This window comes from Lithobates pipiens, unplaced genomic scaffold (genome assembly GCF_037356315.1).
Source record: "Lithobates pipiens isolate NorthernLeopardFrog02 unplaced genomic scaffold, aLitPip1_a1.2 Scaffold_16, whole genome shotgun sequence".
Classification (NCBI taxonomy): domain Eukaryota; kingdom Metazoa; phylum Chordata; class Amphibia; order Anura; family Ranidae; genus Lithobates; species Lithobates pipiens.
The window spans coordinates 551,895,811-551,916,407 of record NW_027507748.1 but is presented as its reverse complement, the minus strand read 5'-3'; the positions used below and the strand labels follow the sequence as shown (position 1 = coordinate 551,916,407).

The 20,597-nt window shown below is 44.1% G+C and overlaps 1 protein-coding gene across 5 annotated transcripts in view; it reads left to right on the top strand.

Annotated features, from left to right (window-relative positions):
* STAT2 (signal transducer and activator of transcription 2) overlaps positions 1 to 20,597 on the top strand; it is a 217,769-nt gene that overhangs the window by 15,040 nt on the left and 182,132 nt on the right. For 2 of the 5 annotated variants that reach the window (XR_013274624.1, XM_077483450.1), the window contains exon 3: positions 16,012 to 16,156. The exons of 2 other annotated variants lie outside the window; for them this stretch is intronic. Coding sequence is in view for 1 of the 3 variants with exons in the window: in XM_077483450.1 (XP_077339576.1) it covers positions 16,012 to 16,156 (145 nt within the window). In the remaining 2 variants the exon portion in view is untranslated. Of the gene's footprint in view, positions 1 to 16,011; positions 16,157 to 20,597 lie in introns of those variants that run through there. One more of the 5 variants, XM_077483454.1, reaches the window with a different exon arrangement.

Here is a 20,597-nt window from a genome sequence, read left to right as displayed (position 1 = left end):
AACTGTACGTGAAAATGTTTACATCAGAAGCACATCACAAAGAACAACATGTATATACCAGGACACTCATAAGTGATGAAAATTAACATAGACAATCTCCGATGAGAGATAATGGAAGAAAAGGAGAAAAGCAATAATATTATACAAACGGGAAAGGGGAAGAAAGGTGATCAAGAAAAAGGATATCTATGATAATGTTCCAATATGCAAAATCAGGGGAGCACGTATACCTAGAAAGGGCTTGAAGCAAACCACATCATTTAACCCAGGGGGGGTGTGTGGCTCGTAACGTATATATCCAGTGTAGTTCGAGCTGGAGGAGACCCTTGTTCCACTCCCCTCCCCTTGAACTAGGGTGGATGTGATCCAGGATCACAAATGTGATCCTGGGAAACACACCCCGATGGTTCAGAGAGTTATGTCTACCCAAGGGAAGATCAGGGTTACAGGTCTGCATGCTTCAAATATGTTGGTAAGCTCTTTTCCAAAATTCGAGCTTCGTCTTTCCCGACAGAAGCAGCCGCAGTCACATTTAAGCAAATAAATCTCACCAAATGTTTTGCAGTTTGAAAAATTTCAAAGTTTGAAAATGTGCCCATTTGGTAAAATGGATTTCTTATTAGTATCCATATATTTGCAATAGCCACAAGAGCTGCACATAAAAGTGCCTTTGTATTTACAATGATCAACCTCCTTGTCTCCTTTAAATTCACTTTTCACCAATAGAGGTAGCTCTCCTAAAGGTGAACAGGAGTACTTCAGGAATCAGTCGACCCAGACTCGGGTCCATTGTGAGAACATGCCAGAACTTAGAAACTATTTTTCTAATTTCTACATGCTGGTTACAATATTTTGTTATAGTTCTGAGTGGAGTCTCTCGATTTGGTGGTGTCTGAGAGTATAGTAAATCTTGTCTCGTCTGTGACGTAACACGTCTAAATGCCTTCTTAAGCAATGTGTGAGAATAGCCCCTCAGCAGCAGTCTGTCATGCAATTTACTAACCTCAGTAAGAAATATGTCATCCCTAGTGCAGTTCCGTCTAACTCTCAAGTATTGACTATAAGGTATCGATCTAACAGATCTCAGGATGAAAACTGGAAGCATATAATATAGTATTTCCTGAGGCAGCCTTGTGGTACAGACTGCTGCTGAGAGTGCCATCCACATTTCTAGTAATTTCTACATCAAGAAACGCAAATACTGCTGGTACTGGAAGACATGGTAAAAGTGAGGTTGAACCACACTAAAAGATGGTCCTTGTATATCGACAAGGCCTCGTCATTTAGGAACATGTTCTCCCACTCCCCCAGGTACAGGTTGGCATATGATGGGGCACAGCATGTCCCCATCGCTACCCCCTGCACCTGGAGGTAGTGGGAGCCGTTGAATGTGAATAATGTAGGATGTAATCCAAGAGAGACATGATAAATTTGTTATATCCCCAGCCTACATCTCCTCTCTGGTAGATAATGTGTGTAACAGCAGCCATTCCCTGGTCATGGGGAATGGAGCTGTATAAAGCTTCCACATCGATAGTAACTAAATAGGCATTCTCCAGGAACTGCTAAATTTTCAATGATTGGTGTCCTTCACATAGGACTGCAGACTGGCAACATGCGGCTTTAAATGCTCCTCGATAAGTAGACCTGCATTTTCACTAACAGACCCTCTACCCGAAATGATTGTTCTTCCCATAGGGGTTTAATGCATCTTTGTGGATTTTCGGTAACGAATAAAAGGTGGGTACATCTGTGCCACTGATTAACCATCGGAGGATTTATATTGTGGGAAATCGCATTCAGACCAATCTGGTCATATTAAAGTGGTGTTGCACATAAAAAAAAAAAAATTCACCAAAATTCCAAAAAAAAATTAAAATATTTAGAAAAAAATATTTTTTAACTCGCCTCTAAATGCCTGTTGCTAGGAGGTCCCTCGTAGTCTGCCTCCTTCAGTGCCTGGGCTCTTGACATCACTTCCCCTTGGTGCAGGAAGGGCTCAGCTCTGCCCCCTCCCTCCTGTCAGTCATCTGGGACACGTGACAGGTCCCAGATGACTGCGTGGCCAATCACGGCGTGCGGCGCCGCTCGCACATGCGCAGTGGGTGCCCGGCTGTGAAGCCACAGCCGGGTGCCAACAGTTAGAATGCCGGCGCCATTGAGCAGAGGGGGGGAGGAGTGGAGCTTCGTTCCTCCGCATCGCTGGACCCTGGGACAGGTAAGTGTCCGATTATTAAAAATCAGCAGCTGCAGCATAGCATTTGTAGCTGCTGGCTTTTGATTTTTTTTTTTTTTTTTTTAGGGGAACGCCTCTTTAAGGAGGTGAGCGGCTGCCAATGTCTTTGGTGGAGGGGCTGGACTCACTCTGACATTGCTGTTTTAGACACACATCCTCAGTGGCAGATATCCTGTTGATTATGAACTTCTCCGTAAAATTTACTTTTTAATCATGTATTATTGATTTGGTTTATGCGCTGTACAGTTTTGTTTTATATTCCTATCAAGGTATTATGTACTGATCTTGTAGTGTGCAGCCTGCAACTATATTTTTCTTAACTATACTGCAACTATAACTACTTATCTTATTCTGTCTAAGTTTGGGGTCTGCGCTGAATATTCATTTTGGTATTGTACTTTATTTTGTTTGCCTCAACACGCACTGTATTGCTGCCTGTTGCGTGTAAATGCAGCATGTTGCATTTTCACTCAGTGCCCAACAACACAGGGAAATGGTGTGAATTAGGTCTATTGAATCCAATGGATTTCAGCTTGTCATTGCATTGGACCTGCGTTGAGACAATGCTCAAGTGTTGGTGAGTTATATCTAATACTGTTTATTGGATTCTGGTCCTGCTATTATTTTTTGTTTTGGGGCAGATGTGGGGCACAGTTCTTGAGGCAGCAGATTTGTCTGTAAAATGGCACATACATTGAATTGGGAGTAGCATTGACATGTCTAAACAGGTTATGTACATGTTATGAGTAAGGTCGACCATAGATGGAGCACATTTTTTTCTTACAGCCACAGGTTGCAGGAAAGAAACTTGCTTGATTCCACCATTAACACAGTGAGTGTTGACAGGAGCCGCACTGGCTATTGAACTTCCTTTTTCTCGGCTCTTCGTACGTCTTGAACGTCACTGCGTTCTCACGTTCGGAATTTTTGGCCAACATTTGTGTAACCATGTGTATGCAAGACAAGTTTGAGCCAACATCCTTCGGAAAAAAAAAAATTGACGGTTTTGTTGGCGGAAAGTCTGATTGTGTGTATGCGGCATAAGATCCATGGTGATGGCAGAGCCATGGAAGCTCCAGGTCAGGCCAGATCTTCTCACGCAGGGTCCAGTGCTACACCCAAGGTTGGAATTCTTCGGTGATAGATACTCTACTTCAGAGCAGAAAACCAAGTACCAAAAAAACTACTCGGAAATTTGGTAAATTTCTGTTCCTGGAGTAAGCAAAAACAGAGCGATGGCCACCACTGTTCCGTTTATCCTGGTGTTTCTCCAGGACAGAGTAGAAATGGGCCTACGGGTTCAGATCGCAGTGCACTTGGACTACCTTGACACAAGACTAGCAAAGGAAGACCTCCAGTAAGCGATTTCTGGTGGTCAAGGAAAGGGTTTCCCCCCCAGTCTCCAAAGGAAGTTTCCCACCATGGCACTTGGTCCAGTCAAGACACCTTCCTGAAGCACCATCATGTGGAAGTGTGTGTCACAGCAAGACTTAGCCTTCAGGCCGGAAGGTCCTACAAGCTGTGGTCCCACCCTGAAGATAGGCCTGTGTTTATTTGATTATCCTCTCAGGTGTGCCATCCTAGAAGGTGATAGGAGAAAACCTACGTTAGACTTACCAGTAATGCCTTGTACACACGGTCGGACATTCTGACAACAAAATCCATCGGATTTTTTCAGACGGATTTTTTTGTCCTAAACTGGTGTATACACACAGTCTGACAAAGTTGTCGGAAAATCCGATCATTGGAGCGTGATGACGTTCGTTCGTTGCGACGGTACTACGTTGAGGCTAGTAGCCAATAGCTTTGGTCTCGTAATTTGATCTGAGCATGCGTGGCACTTTGTCCAATCGTAATTCTCTACAAAGGATCGGAAAAAGTCTGATCTGATTTTTTTGTCGGAAAATTTGAGATCCTGCTCCCAAATTTTTTCAGTCGGAATTTCTGATGGAAAAAGTCTGAGAGCCCACACATGATCGGATTTTCCGACAATATAATCTGATCGGACCATTTCCGTCGGATTTTCAAACCGTGTGTAGAGGGCATAAAGGTATTTCTACAAACCTTCCAGGACGGCAGGCCTACTTTCCACCCTATGGAGGAGGGAAAATGAGTTGAACACTAGGTGGTGAGTACCTATGTGGAGTGATACTCCTTGAGAATTGGTTCGGGATTACTTTATTACAAACTGGGGATCAAGGGGGAGGGTGGGGACTTATAACAAGCTGTCCATTTATTGTGTTTCCTATAGGGAGGAGCCCTCATCTCTCAGGTGTGCCGTCCTGCCTTCAAGGGGTGTGAATACTTTTTCAAGACACTGTATACAGTACAGTGCAAAAGTTATAGGCAGGAGTGAAAAATGCTTTCAAAAATAAATATATTTTCAATTTTTTTTATAAATTTTCAAAATGTAAAGTGAGCGAACAGAATAAAAAATGTAAATTAAATCAATACTACACTTTGGCTTCAAATCAGCATCAAATCTTACATTGCACACTTTGTACACTTGCACAAAGTCAGATTTTGCAGGATTAACCAATTATACCAAGCAGATGCCAATGATCATCAATGTAGGTTGAAACACAGTCATTAACTGAAATAGAAACCGCTGTGTAGGATGCTTAAAACTGGGTGAGGAAAACCTAAACTCTGCTGCTAAAGGGATTTCATGTCACAAGACATACACCATGACAAGACTGAGCACAGCAACAAAACACAAGGTAGTTATACTGCATCAGCAAGGTCTCTCCTAGTCAAAGATTTCAAAGCAGACTGGGGTTCTAAGATGTGCTGTTCTTTTGAAGAAGCTCAAAAAACCGGGCAATGCTGAGGACCATAGACAGTGGTCGGCCAAGGAAACTTAATACAAAAACTGAAGACACATCATACTTCCCTTTGACATTGAAAGATGTCTGGCAGTGCTATCAGCACAGAACTGGCAGAAACCAATGGGACCCAGGTACACCTATCTACTGTCCAGAGAAGTCTAGCCAGAAGTGGTCTCGTTGAAGGAATTGTGGCCAAAAGGCCATACCTCTGACATGCAAACAAGGCTAAGCGACTCAACTATGCATGAAAACACATGAACTGGGTTGCAGAAAAATGGCAGCAGGAGTTCTGGATTGATGAGTCCAAATTTGAGATACTTGGCTGTAGCAGGAGACAGTTTGTTTACCAAAGGTCTGGAGAGCGGTACAATGAATGTCTGCAGGCAACAGTGAAGCATGGTGGAAGTTTCCTTGCATGTTTGGGGCTGCATTTCTGTAAATGGAGTTGGAAATTTGGTCAAGATCAATGGTGTCCTCAATGCTGAGAGATACAGGCAGATACTTATTCATCATGCCATGCCATTAGGGTGGCATGTGATTTGGCCCCAAATGTATTCTGCAGCATAACCCCAAGCATACTGCCAATGTCAATAAGAACTATCTTCAGCGTAAAAAAAGAATAAGTAGTCCTGGAAGTAATGGTTTGCCCCCCACAAAGCCCTGATCTGAACATTGAGTTTGTCTGGGATTATATGAAGAGACAGAAGGATATGAGGCAGCCTACATCCACAGAAGATCTATGGTTAGTGCTCCCAAATGTTTAGAACAACCTACCTACTGAGTTCTTTCAAAAACTGTGTGAAAGTATATCTAGAAGAATTGATGTTGTCTTGAAGGCAAAGGGAGGTCACACCAAATATTGATTTCATTTAGATTTCTCTTCTCTGCATTCACTCTCCATTTTGTTATTGATAAAATTAAACTATTGGCACTTCTGTTTCTGAAAGCATTCTTAACCACTTGCTGACCAGTCACAGTACAGAGAGGGAAAAATGTATTTGATTCCCTGCTGATTTTGTATGTTTGCCCACAAAGAAATAATCAGTCAATAATTTGAATGGTAGATTTATTTTAACAGTGATAGACCGAATAACAACAAAAATATCCAGAAAACGCATTTCAAAAAAAGTTATAAATGAATTTGCATTTTAATGAGTGCAATAAGTATTTGATCCCCTATCAGTCAGCAAGATTTCTGGCTCCCAGGTTAGGTGTATTTTATACAGGTAAGGAGCTGAGATTAGGATCACTGTCTTAAAGGGAGAGAACCTCCTTCCCTCAGCCAGGGCATTGAAAATGGGTCGTGAATGGGTATTCCAGCTTGACAATGACCTAAAACACATGGACAAGGCAACAAAGGAGTGGCTCAAGAACAAGTACGTTAAGGTCCTGGAGTGGCCTAGCCAGTCTCCAGACCTTAATCCCCTAGAAAATATGTGGAGGGAGCTGAAGGTGCGCGTTACCAAATGTCAACCTTAAAACCTTAATGACTGATGTGCAAAGAGGAGTGGGACAAAATCCCTCCTGAGATATGTGCAAGCCTGGCACCCAACTACAAGAAACGTCTCACTTCTGTGATTGCCAACAAAGGTTTTGCCACCAAGTACTAAGTCATGTTTTGGGAAGGGATCAAATACTTATTTCACTCATTAAAATGCAAATCAATTTATAACTTTTTCAAAATGCGTTTTTCTGGATTTTTTTGTTGTTCTGTCTCACTGTTAAAATAAACCTACCATTAAAATTATAGTCTGATAATTTATTTGTCAGTGGGCAAACATACAAAATCTGCAGGCAATCAAATACTTGTTTTCCCTCACTGTACATATACTGCAGTGGGGTGGCACGTGCAGGCAGAATCGTTTTGACAGAAAGGTTTTGCTTTATTACCTTCCTCCCTGCAACACATACTCAACTCTCCTTTTCTTTCCACTGCTCCATTCAGCAGCTAGGAGTGAATAATATACAGTACTTTGAAAAAGTATTCATACCCCTTGAAAATTTCCACTTTTTTCATGTTACAACCAAAAATGTAAATGTATTTTATTGGGATTTGATGTGATAGATCAACACAAAGTGGCACATAATTGTGAAGTGGAAGGAAAATGATAAATGGTTTTCAAAAGGTTTTACAAATATGTGAAAAGTGTGGTGTGCATTTGTATTCAGCCCCTTTACTCTGATACCCCTAACTAAAATCTAGTGGAACCAATTGCCATCAGAAGTCACCTAATTAGTGAATAGAGTCCACCTATGTGTAACTTGGTCTCAGTATAAATACAGTTGTTCTGTGAAGCCCTCAGAGGTTTATTAGAGGACCTTAGTGAACAAACAGCATAATGAACGCCAAGGAACACACCAGACAGATCAGGGATAGAGTTATGGAGAGGTTTAAAGCGGGGTTAGGTTATAAAAAAATATCCCAAAGCTTAAACATCTCATGAAGCACTGCTCTAACCATCATCAGAATATAGAGTATGACACAACTGCAAACATACCAAGACATGGTCCTCCACCTAAACTTACAGGCTGGGCAAAGAGAGCATTGATCAGAGAAGCAGCCAAGAGGCCCATGGTAACTCTGGAGGAGCTGCTGAAATCCACAGCTCTCATGGGAGAATCTGCCCACAGGACAGCTATAAGTCATGCACTCCACAAAACTGGCCTTTATGGAAGAGTGGAAAGAAGAAAGCCATTGTTGAAAGAATGCCATAAGAAGTCCCCTTTCCAGTTTGCCAGAAGCCATGTGAGGGACACAACAAACAGAAAAAGGTGCTCTGGTCGGATGAGACCAAAAGTGACCTTTTTGGCCTAAAAGCAAAACGCTATGTGTGGCAGAAAACTAACACACTGCACATCACCCTGAAAACACCATCCCCATTGTGAAACATGCTGGGGGCAGCATCATGTTGTGGGGATGCTTTTCTAAAGTGGGGCCAGGAAAGCTGGTTAGAGTTAATGGGAAGATGGATGGAGCAAGTACAGGGCAATCTTAGAAGAAAACCTGTTAGAGTCTACAAAAGACTTGAGACTGGGGCAGAGGTTCACCTTCCAGCAAGATACACCCTTAAGATACAGCCAGAGCTACAATGGAATGGTTTAGATAAACACATATTCATATTCATACTCTAAATCCAATTGAGAATCTGTGGCAAGACTTGAAAATTGCTGTTTACAGATGCTCTCCATCCAATCTGACAGAGCTTGAGCTATTTTGCAAAGAGGAGTGGGCAAAAATCTCACTCTCTAGATGTGCAACACTGGTAGAGACATGCCCAAAAAGACTTGCAGCTGTAATTGCAGTGAAAGGTGGTTCTACAAAGTATTGACTCGGGCGGCTGAACACGAATGCACCCCACACTTTTCAGATATTTATTTGTAAAAAAATGTGAAAACCATTTATCATTTTCCTTCCACTTCACAATTATGTGCCACTTTGTGTTGGTCCATCACATAAAATCCCAATTACATTTTTGGTGGTAACATGACAAAATGTGAAATATTTCAAGGGGTATGAATACTTTTTGAAGACTCGGTACCTGGTACTTCTATGTATGGAGGAGCATGTTGTTCACTCTACTTTTGGTCTAGTGACAGTAGGGTTGTGATTGTCGAAGCATTGTTACATGGTAGTGTGGAGATGATCCTCGTACCTGTCTAAGCTCTGTCGAGATAAATTGAAGCTTATGCAAATTTTCTTTTATTTTCCTTACTTTTGCCAGCTGAACAGAGAGACAGATTAAAGTGTTTGTAAAGTCTGAAGGTTTTTTACCTTGATGCGTTCTATACACTAAGGCAAACAAAAAAAATTCAGTATGCAACTCCCCCCCTCAGCCCTCCTAATACTTACCTAAGCCCGATCTTGATCCACCGATGTACACAAGATCTCTCTCTCTCCCTCCTGGCTGGCTCCTGCTGCTGTCAATCACAGTCAGTGAGGCAGTGGGGGCAGGGTGTCTTATGGAGGCAGAGAGCCGGGTCGAGAGTGAGCATGCATGAGTACCCCCCATAATAAGCAGCTTTCTATAGGGGAACTCGGCAAGGGTGGAGGGGCCCATAGCCCCAGCGAGGGACCCGAGAAGAAGAGGATTAGGACTACTATGTGAAAAAAACCACTGCACTGAGCAGGTGTCAGCAACCATGAATCAGATAGAGACAGAAGTACAGTTAAAACACACTTGTTTAATGATAAAAGTAAATAGATCAAACATAGCCAAAGTTTGGTACTGAAACAGACAGTCAGTCAAGCCACAAAGTCAGGAAGCCATGAATCAGCGTAGTGGAACAACAAGCAGGATCTGGAGCCAGAAGGAATGTCAGCCAAGCAAGTCTTTAAGAGGAGCGCAGGAGAAAGTCTCTGTGATGTTGACCAAGGCGAAGGCAGAGATCATCTGGGCTGGACGGCTTAAGTAAGCAGGACTGACGAGCAGGATATCATCAACAGGTGAATCACTGTGGAGAGATAGGAGCTGGCAATAAGCCGACAGCTGAGCGGTCAGCTTAGAGAAGGAGGGCTGAGCCCCTTCGGAGGAGCACCAGGCTTGAGGGCAAAATGTTTATGGAAATCGCGGAGAAGGACAGGGGCATGTATGTCTGAGAATGAGACCCAAGAGCATTCCTCCGGGCCATACCCTGTTCAATGCAACAGCTACTGTATGTGCCTACGGAACCTACAGGAGTCAACAATGGACTGTACTTCATACTCCTCATGGTTTTCAACTTGTACGGGGTGAGGACGTGGCACCGACGTGGTAAAGCGGTTGCAAACCAAAGGTTTTAATAAGGAGACATGAAATACATTTGACATACACATATTAGAAGGAAAGTCTAAAGCGTAAGCCACTTGGTTAATCCTGCAGAGAATACGGAAAGGCCCAATAAACCAAGGTGCAAACTTTAGAGAGGGAACACGAAGTCGGAGGTTGCGAGATGACAGCCAGACCTGGTAGGAAACTTAGGTGAGGAAATAACTTGGAATTGGATTATCTCATGGAGAAGGGCCCCTACGGCCATGGGCAATGGAACAGTCTCATGAGCCACACGGGCAGGCTGTAGAGGTCTCCCGTCAAGAGCCTCAATGGCATGTGGAGTGTCACGCAGCTGCAGCGGAATCAAGTGCTTCGATACAATGGCAGCATCAATGAACAAGCCTGCAGCCCCAGAGTCAATTAGAGCAAGTATCTCGATGGACGACTCCGCAAATGAAAGGGTAAATGAAAGGGTAACTGGAACCAGGGGCTTATCCTTCTGGATAACTGGGGACGAAACAACACCACCTAAGGTCTGTCCGTGACAGGACCTCAAGGTTCCAGCGTTTCCTGGACGGGTAGGACAAAAAGTGGCCTGCCTGGCCACAATAAAGGCATAATATCTCCCTCCTAGGTGCTCTCATCTGCAGAGAGATGCGTGAAGCCCAAGTGCATGGGTTCACCTTCTCGGTACCATGAGGCATGGGGAGGTGAGGGAGACAATGGTGGGACTGCAAAGCTCAGAGACAAATGTACAGGAAGCTTCGGCAAGCGCTCATTAAAAGAGAATCTTTCTCTGAGTCTGGAGTCAGTGAGGATGGCAAACGTCATCAACTTCTCCGGCTCAGTGGGTATATCTCTGGCTGCTATCTCATCCTTGATGGTATCCGAGAGACCATGAAAAAAGCAGCTATGAGGGCCTTATTGTTCCAAGCATCCTCTCACTTCTCGTACTCTGATGGACATGAGGCACTTGGCAGCAGAAGTGGAGGGTGCGGGAACGTCAAATACCCTTTTAAAGGAAGCCGCAAACTCTGGGTAACTCTGGCCATTGTGTTTTGTGTCTCCCATAGAGGGTTTGCCCAGGCCAAAGCTCTCTCAGAAAGCAAAGATATCACAAGACCTACTTTGCTTCTGTCCGTGGGAAACACCTGGGGCAGAATATCAAAGTATATCTCAACCTGGTTGAGAAACCCTCTGCATTGGACTGGATCACCGCCAAATCGCTGGGGAAATGGAGCGGAACCAGACATATCTCCTACACAGAGGCGGGTTCCTGCACAGAGACTGGAGCAGCAGCAGGCACAGCCTGCAACACAAGTTGTACTGGAGCAGCCACAGTGGCAGATTCCAGGTGAGCCCTGCAACTCAGGAGCGTTTATAACAGCATGGCAAACTGATCCATATGGTGATCCTGCTCATCCAATCTAGAACAAATATTACCAACAACTGGATTGACTGCATCTTCTGAATTAATGGCCTTCACCTACTGTCAGAAACCATATATCGGACCGAGACAGAAGTACAGTTAAATCCCACTTGTTTAATAATAAAAGTAAATAGAATAAACGTAGTCTTACATAGCCAAAGTTCGGTAACTGGAACGTATGAGTCAGACAGGCCAGAAAGTCCGGAAGCCAGGAATCAGTGTAGTGGAACAGCAAGCAGGATCTAGAGCCAGAAGGAATATCAGCCAAGCAAGTCTTTAACAGGAGCGCAGGAGAATGTCTCTGTGATGTTGACCAAAGTGGAGGCAGAGATCATCTGAGCTGGACGGCTTAAGTAAGCAGTACTGACGAGTAGGATATCATCAACAGGTGAGTCACTGTGGAGAGATAGGATCTGGCAATTAGCTGACAGCTGAGCGGACAATTCAGAGAAGGAAGGGCTGAGCCCAGCCCCGACAGCAGGTAAGTATGACATGTTTGTTATTTTTTTTTTAATAACATTTTTTTCGTTTACAATCACTTTAATGACGGAAAGGGAAATATATGCTGCTGTGGCATTAAAGTGAACATGTTCTTTGATTTGCATGGGTGAAACACATCTGTTACCTTATAAGATGTATGTACACATACTCATACACTCCGTCCGGAAAGTATTCACAGCACTTCACTTTTTTTACATTTTGTTATGTTACAGCCTTATCCTAAAACTAATTAAATTAATTATTTTCCTTAAAAACTCTACAAACAATGCCCCATAATGACATGGTGAAGGAAGTTTGTTTGAAATCTTTGCAAATTTAATAAAAATAAAAAATGAAAAAAATCACATGTACATAAGTAGCACCTTTGGCAACGATTACAGCTTCAAGTCTTTTTGAGTATGATGCTACAAGCTTGGCGCACCTATTTTTGGGCAGTTTCTCCCATTCTTCTTTGCAGGACCACAAGAAGGAAGGGAAAGAGAGTAGTAAAGCAGACATAGTGTAGCACAATTTATTAAAAATAAAAGTCAATATAATCATCAATAGCACTCACAAACAGGTGGGGGTGAGGATGGCAGTTTGTGGTGGATTGTTCAAGTATGAGCCAGGAGCTGGGCTCTCTGTCCGGGTGGCAAAAGAGCAAGCTGTATGGAGGGAGCCTGATGAGCCTGAAATCTGTCCAGTGGAAGCCGGTGTCGGGCAGCCTTGTGTTGCTGTGATGGTCCGTTCGGTGTTTCGGATGTCTGCCCAGGGAGTGTGTCTCCAGCCGGAGTGTGGAAAGAAGCTGTCAGCCCATCTGCTGTGAGAGCCAATGGGAACGTGTTTTGGAAGAAAACCATGCCTTCTTCATCAGCCTCATCTTCTTTGCAGGACCTCTCAAGCTCCATCAGGTTGGATAGGGAATGTCTGTGCACAGCCATTTTCAGATCTCTCCAGAGATGTTCAATCTGGTTCAAGTCTGGGCTCTGGCTGGTTCACTCAAGGAAATTCACATAGTTGTTCCGTAGCCACTCCTTTGTTATCTATGCTGAACCTTCGCCCAAGTCTGAGGTCCAGAGCGCTCTGGAGCAAGTTTTCATAAATGATGCCTCTGTACATTGCTGCATTCATCTTTACCTTGAACCTGACTAGTCTCCCAGTTCCTGCCGCTGAAAAACATCCCCACAGCATGATGCTGCCACCACCATGCTTCACTGTAGGGATGGTATTGGCAAGGTGATAAGTAGTGCCTGGTTTCCTCCAGGCCAGGGGATGACGTTTGCCTTTCAGGCCAAAGAGTCTAATCTTAGTTTCATCAGACCAGAGAATTTTGTTTCCTGGGAGTTCTTCAGGTGCCTTGTGGCAAATTCCAGGCAGGCTGTCATGTGCCTTTTACTGAGGAGTGGCTTCCATTTGGCCACGCTACCATGCAGGTCTGATTGATGGAGTGCTACAGAGATTGTTGTTCTTCTGGAAGGTTCTCCTCTCTTCTCAGAGAAACGCTGGAGCCCTCTCAGTGTGACCATTGGTTCTTGGTCACCTCCCACCGTCCCCTAATCACTCAGTTTGGCCGGGCGGCCCGCTCTAGGAAGAGTACTGGTGGTTCCGAACTTCTTCCATTTACAGATGATGGAGGCTACTGTGCTCATTGCTGCAGAAATTTTTCTGTAGCCATTGCCAGGTCTGTGTCTCGATACAATCCTGTCTCAGAGGTCTACAGACAATTCCTTGGACTTCATGGCTTGGTTTGTGCTCTGACATTAAGACCCTTTTCACACCAGGGCGTTTTGCAGGCGCTATAGCATTAGAAATAGCGCCTGCAATCCGCCCTAAAAAAGCTGCACCATTGTTTGTAACTACAGTGGTGCGCTGGCAGGACGTCAGGGAAAAGTCCTGCCAGCAGCTTCTTTGGAGCGGTGAAGGAGCGGTGTGTTTACCGCTGCTCCCCATTGAAATCAATGGGGCAGCGCTGTAATACCGCCGGCTAAACGCAGCTATTGCGGCGTATTGCCGGCGGTATTAACCCTTTCTCGCCCGCTAGCGGGGGGTAAAAGCGCCCCACTAGAGGCCGAAATGCGCCGCAAATCCGGCGGTAAAACGCTGCTAAAAATAGCGGTGTTTTACCGCCCCCCGTTATGGGTGGTGTGGTGTGAAAGGGGTCGTACTGTTAACTGTGGGACCTTTTATATAGACAGATATGTGCCTTTCCAGATCATGTCCAATCAACTGAATTTACCACCGGTGAACTCCAATCAAGTTTTAAAAACATCTCAAGGATGATCAGTGGAAGCAGGCTGCACCTGAGCTCTATTTTGAGTGTAAGGGCCGGTTCACACAGCAGGCGAGGCGAGGCGACTCCGACTTGCCTCGCCGCGACCTGCCGCGGCCTCAGCGGCGACTTGCAAATTACTTCTGTATAGAAGTCAATGCAAGTCGCCCCGAGGTCGCCCAAAAGTAGTACAGGAACCTTTTTTCTGAGTCGGAGCGACTCGAGTCGCTCCTCTCAGAACGGTTCCATTGTACAGAACGGGGGCGACTTGCGAGAGCGAGGCGAGGCGAGTCGTGTCGCCTCGCATCGCCCGCTGTGTGAACCGGCTCTAAAGCCAAAAGCTCTGAATACTTATGTACATGTGATTTTTTTATTTTTATTTTCATTTTTTATTTGTAATACATTTGCAAAGATTTCAAACAAACTTCTTTCACGTTGTCATTATGGGGTATTGTTTGCAGAACTTTGAGGAAAATAATGAATCCATTTTGTAATAAGGCTGTAACATAACAAAATGTGGAAAAACTGAAGCGCTGCGAATACTTTCCGGGTGCACTGTATATGTACACTCCTTTTTCGTTGGGTTTGTATTTTTCTTTAAATTCACATTTTAAAGAAATTAATTTCTGGTGAACTATGCAATGTTCATTACTGCAGCTGTTTTGCTCACATCGTGAACTGCCATAATGTTCTATGTATACCTAGAACTATATAGTGAACAATAACTACGCATAAGAATTTTTCTTTTAACAACCCTACCCAAAAGTCATATTCCTGTCTGGGTCACAATTTAACATTCTCTTTCTCGTAATTTTTCCTGGCTTTGTGGCTTTGCCTGGCTTTGCCCACCGTGGGGGTTTAAAGTATTTCCACCTATCGTGGGGGTGTTCTTAAGACTCCTGTCACACTATCTATAAAATAATGTAAAGATACTTAGTGGGACCCCTCATCATAGCCAAAAGTAGATGTGCAAGAATATAAACAGTGAAAACCACTTTTAGGCCTCTTGCACAGTACTGATGTTTGAGCATCAGCACTTCTGAATGTAATTTCAGGCAGTTCTATTACACGTATTCACACATACAATACATTCCTTATGGCAAAATCTATGAAAAATCATAGAATATGCACATACAATGGAACCTTGGTTTACGAGTAACGTGGTTAATGAGCATTTTGAAAGACTAGCAACTTTTTTTTCTTTTTAATTCTTACTCGGTTTGCGAGTGTTGTCTTGCAAAAGGAGCAGAATTCAAGCTAATGGGCAGTGCAGTACCGCATTTGGCTAGAGGTGCGGGGGCGCCAGGGACACTCGGAATAGTTAAGAGCCGTTCGGAATGACTCGGAAATACTCAGAGTATTTCCGAGCCTTTCTAAGTTCAGCCGAACTGTCCCCCAGTATTTCCGAGCCTTTCCGAGTTCAGCCGAGCTGTCCCTGAGTATTTCCGAGGCTCTCTGGCGCCCCCCTACCTCTGGCCACATGCGGTATTGCATGTAATTGAAGTCAATGCGGAACTAATTATCTTCGTTTCCATTGACTTCTATGGGGAAACTCGCTTTGATATGCGAGTGCTTTGGATTACAAGCATTCTCCTGGAACGGATTATGCTCGTAATCCAAGGTTCCACTGTACTGGCGCAAAATACTGACCAGGGCTGGATATAAGAATTCTGCAATGTGGGTTACACTGAGTGGGGAAGCAGCAAAGCACGACTTCACTAAAGTGTATGTACAGGTTTTTTCTTTTTTTGTGGATGTGTGGGGAAGAGTTACAAGAGGTGAAGGGGACATCTGTGGGCAGTCGTCTACAAAGTAAATTCCCTTATGAGGTCCAGGCCTCCATTTGAAATATTCGTTTTGAGGGGGTGACTCTTTAAAAACATGTTTTGTTTTCAAAGGCCAGTACATTTTTCATATCTTTCATACCCCTGGGCAGCTTTAGATAGGGACTTATGAAGGAGTAGGCCTTTTCTGCAAGAGGTTTGACTGAGAATGTTTGTCTCATTCTATTTCATTTTCAGGAAGCTGGCAGCAAAGGATCCGTCGTTGGCCAGTGTCCACTTCCAGAATCTCTTGGAGCATCTGGACTTGCAGTATAATCATTTTTCCCAGAGGCAGGAATTGCTGCAAATGCACAACCTGCGCAAATTCAAGTATGATATACAGGTAGCCATTGGTGCTCTGTTTTTAAGCTGTGATATATAAACACATAGGCATAAGGGGCTTATTCAATGTAGATTTTGTATTTCTTTGTTATGCCTCCACTACAATTACCCATGGGAACCAAGCAGAATATATATTTTTTAAATAATCTGACTTTAGAAGAGTGACTTTGGATTGGTTGCTCTGGGTTACTGAACTTGAATTTCAACTCGATCCTAAACATTTTATTTCATTTCAGATAGAGTATGGAGGGGTTTTTATTGCTGTCTGTGTAACTGTTGGGGAGTTTTCTCCTCACTTCCCATCTAAACAGGAAGTGATGGGAAATGTTCTCAGTGTAGACACAGATATAAATTAATCTTTAGTAGAGTGTAAAAGGGATATCATGTCTGACAGTGTTTTTTCTTTTATTGTTGCCCTAGCCTTCCTGTCCTGTTGATACCCACACAAATTTTGTGCAAGAGTCACAGGGACAGAAAGTAAAGGCAAATCTAAGGCCGGGTTCACACACGTGTGGATTTGTGACTGGGGTCTGGTCTGTTCCTGTACACCGGTTCAGGTGCGATTTCAGGTCAGAATTTTAGCCTAAATTTGCACCTGGATCATACCCAAACACGTACTGGCCCTTTTTCAGTCTGAAACGCAGCTGCCCCAGACATGTGTGAACCGGCTCCATTGAGTCATACTTGCCTGTCATGCGAATTGGATGCGGTAAAAATCTGCATCCAATTCGCATACGTGAGAACCCAACCTAAGAAACTAGGTCAATGACAGAAATAAAAACATGGCCGAAAATGTAAAGGCCCGTACACACGATTCGAAAATCGGATGGAAAAATTCGTACGACAAGCTGTCTGACAATTTTCGGACCGTTGGTACGGTGCTTTAGACCACCAATTTCTCTTTTTCGGCAGACAAAACCTGGATGTGCAGACTATATAACATTTTTGTCAGATGTGAACTCAACGTCCGATTTTCGTTTTAGTAGTATGGTTTCCGTAAAAAAAACCCGCAAGACTACGCACATTCAGAAACAAAAGAATACATACAAAACTATTCAACACATTACGTCACTTCTGACGTATTCTGTCGTACGAAAACTTTCGTATTGTGAGTAACCTCTTCACTTTCGACGTGAGACTAGCATTCAACAAAAAACGGACATGCGGTCGTCCAAAAATCTAAGCGTGTGTACGAGGCTTAAAGCGGGAGTCCGCCGTTTTTTTTTTTTTAAAAGCCAGCAGCTACAAATACTGCAGCTGCTGACTTTTAAAATAAGGACACTTACCCGCCCAGCGCGCCCACAATGTTGGCACCCGAAGCCGATCTCTCGATCGTCTCTCGGGTGCTGCCGCCGCCATCTTGGGTATGGGAATCAGGAAGTGGAGCCTTTCGGCTTAATTTCCTGGTTCCCTACTGCGCATGCGCGAGTCGCGCTGTAAGGATAAGGATGGTCCCCGCTGTCGCTGGGATCCGTGTGTTTCCCAGCAGGCAGCGGGGGACCTTCGGAAAGGGGCGTAGATTCTGCGGAAAGGGGCGTACCTTCTGCAGAATCTACGCCGGAAGTGGGTGCAGATACCTGTACTGTACAGGTACCTACACCCCCCTCCCCCCTGAAAGGTGCCAATTGTGGCGCCGGAGGGGGGGAGGGTTCCAATGAGCGGAAGGTCCACTTTAGGGTGGACCTCCGCTTTAACTCTTTCTGGCATAAACAAAAAAAAAAATAGCTGAATTAGCACTTTACAAGTAAGAGGAAAAGTCTTAACTTCCTCCAACTTTTCTCTTCCATTGGTTTGACAATTGTCCCTGTTGCTCTTTTTCATGAATGTGAAAATGCATTTATAAATGTTATGTATGTATGTATGTATGTGTAAAGTGAAATCTCACTGACGCTTATAGTTTCATTTTCTAAGCTTTGTGGAAGAAATAAAAAATAGAAACTGATTGGTTGCTATAGGCATAGAGATTGACCTTGTCTTAAACAGTTTTTATGAATGTAAACTGTATACATTTAGACTATGTAATTATGTGTTTGCCTGGTGTCCGCCTTTAAAGTACATGTAAACCCACACTGAGGCAGTTTTCAAGCGTTTTAGCGCTAGAAATTGCACCCGTAAAGCTCCTGAAAACTGCCTCCCATTCATTGCAATGGGTGCTTTCACACTGAGGAGGTGTGCTTGCGGGACGTTAGAAAAAGTCCCGTAAGCAGCATCTTTGGGGCAGTCTGGAAGGGCTGTATACAGAGCTGGAGGGGGCTGCATGAGGGTGGAGATAACAGGAGACTGCAGAGATCCATGTGTATTCATCGAGAGAGGAGAAATGTGCAGGCGAGCAGTGATGTGTATGTGTGTGTGACTGTATACAGTCTCTCACAAAAGTGAGTACACCACTCACATATTTGTAAATACTTTATTATCTTTTCATTTGACAACACTGAAGAAATGACACTTTCTACAATGTAAAATAGTGAGTGTACAGCTTGTATAACAGTGTGAATTTGCTGTCCCCTCAAAATAACTCAACACACAGCCATTAATGTCTAAACCGCTGGCAACAAAATTGAGTACACCCCTAAGTGAAAATGTCCAAATTGGACCCAAAGTGTCAATAGTTTGTGTGGCCACCATTATTTTTCAGCACTGCCTTAACCCTCTGGGGCATGAAGTTCACCAGAGTTTCACAGGTTGCCACTGGAGTTTTCTTCCACTCCTCCATGATGACATCATGGAGCTGGTGGATGTTAGAGACCTTAAGCTCCTCCACCTTCCGTTTGAGGATGCCCCACAGATGCTCAATTGGGTTTAGGTTTGGGGACATGCTTGGCCAGTCCATCACCTTTACCCTCAGCTTCTTTAGCAAGTTGTCTTGGAAGTGTGTTTAGGGTTGTTATCATGTTGGAATACTACACTGCAGCCCAGTCTCTGTAGGGAGGGGATCATGCTCTGCGGTCAGTATGTCACAGTTCATGTTGGCATTCATGGTTCCCTCAATAAACTGTAGCTCCCCAGTTCCGGCAGCACTCGTTCAGCCCCAGACCATGACACTCCCACTACCATGCTTGACTGTAGGCAAGACACACTTGTCTTTGTACTCCATACCTGACACTTGACACCATCTGAACCAAATAAGTTTATCTTGGTCTCATCAGACCACAGAACATGGTTCCAGTAATCCCTGTCCTTCGTCTGCTTGTCTTCAGCAAACTGTTTGCGGGCTTTCTTGTGAATCATCTTTAGAAGAGGCTTCCTTCTGGGACGACAGCCATGCAGACCAATTTGATGCAGTGTGCGGCATATGGTCTGGGACAGGCTGACCCCCAACCCCTTCAACCTCTGCAGCAATGCTGGCAGCACTCATACGTCTATTTCCCGAAGACAATCTCTGGATATTACGCTGAACACGTGCACTCAACTTCTTAATCGACCATGGCCAAGCCTTTTCTGAGTGGAACCTGTCCTGCTAAACTGCTGTGTGGTCTTGGTTACTGTGCTGCAGCTCAGTTTCAGGGTCTTGGCAATCTTCTTGTAGCCTAGGCCATCTTTATGTAGAGCAACAATTAGTTTTTTCAGATCCTTAGAGAGTTCTTTGCCATGAGGTGCCATGTTGAACTTCCAGTGACCAGTATGAGAGAGTGAGAGCGATTAACACTAAATTTAACACACCAGCTCCCAATTCAAACCTCAGACCTTGTAAAACTAACGAGTCACATGACACCGGGGAGGGAAAATTGCTAATTGGGCCCAATTTGGACATTTTCACTCAGGGGTATACTCACTTTTGTTGCTAGCAGTTTAGACATTAATGGCTGTGTGTTCAGTTATTTTGAGGGGACAGAAAATGTACATCTGTTATACAAGCTGTACACTCACTACTTTATATTGTAGCAAAGTGTCATTTGTTGTCGCATGAAAAGATGTAATAAAATATTTACAAAAATGTGAGGGGTATAGGCAGGGCCGCTGTTAGAAATCATGGGGCCCCATACAGCCTACCTGACGGGGCCCCATTGACCCCGCCCACAACCCATCCTGGCTCCGCCCATAACCCCACCCCTGCCTCCACGCTGTCAGGGCAGGAGGCAGGAGCTGGAACATTTAACATTTACAGCGCCCCACCAATCATAACTGCATCTGAATGGGAGAGATGTCAGTGTTTTGACATCTGTGCCCATTCAGTTTGTGTCTTCATACGGAGCTTTCAATCAGGTCTGCATGAAAAAGGACCTAATTGCAAAGCTTGGGTGAAAGGTTATGAAAGGAGAGTGGTTTGGGGGTGGTAAAAATGCAGCTTGGCTATGTATTTTTACTGTCCCTTCCCCCATCACATGTGTAAAAGTAGCATCTCACTATGTGCTCATGGTCATTATCATTATGATGATCAGAGCACAGCAGGTGCTGTGTGGCTCTGTCAGTGTAACATGACTGTGTGATGCTGACTTTGTTAT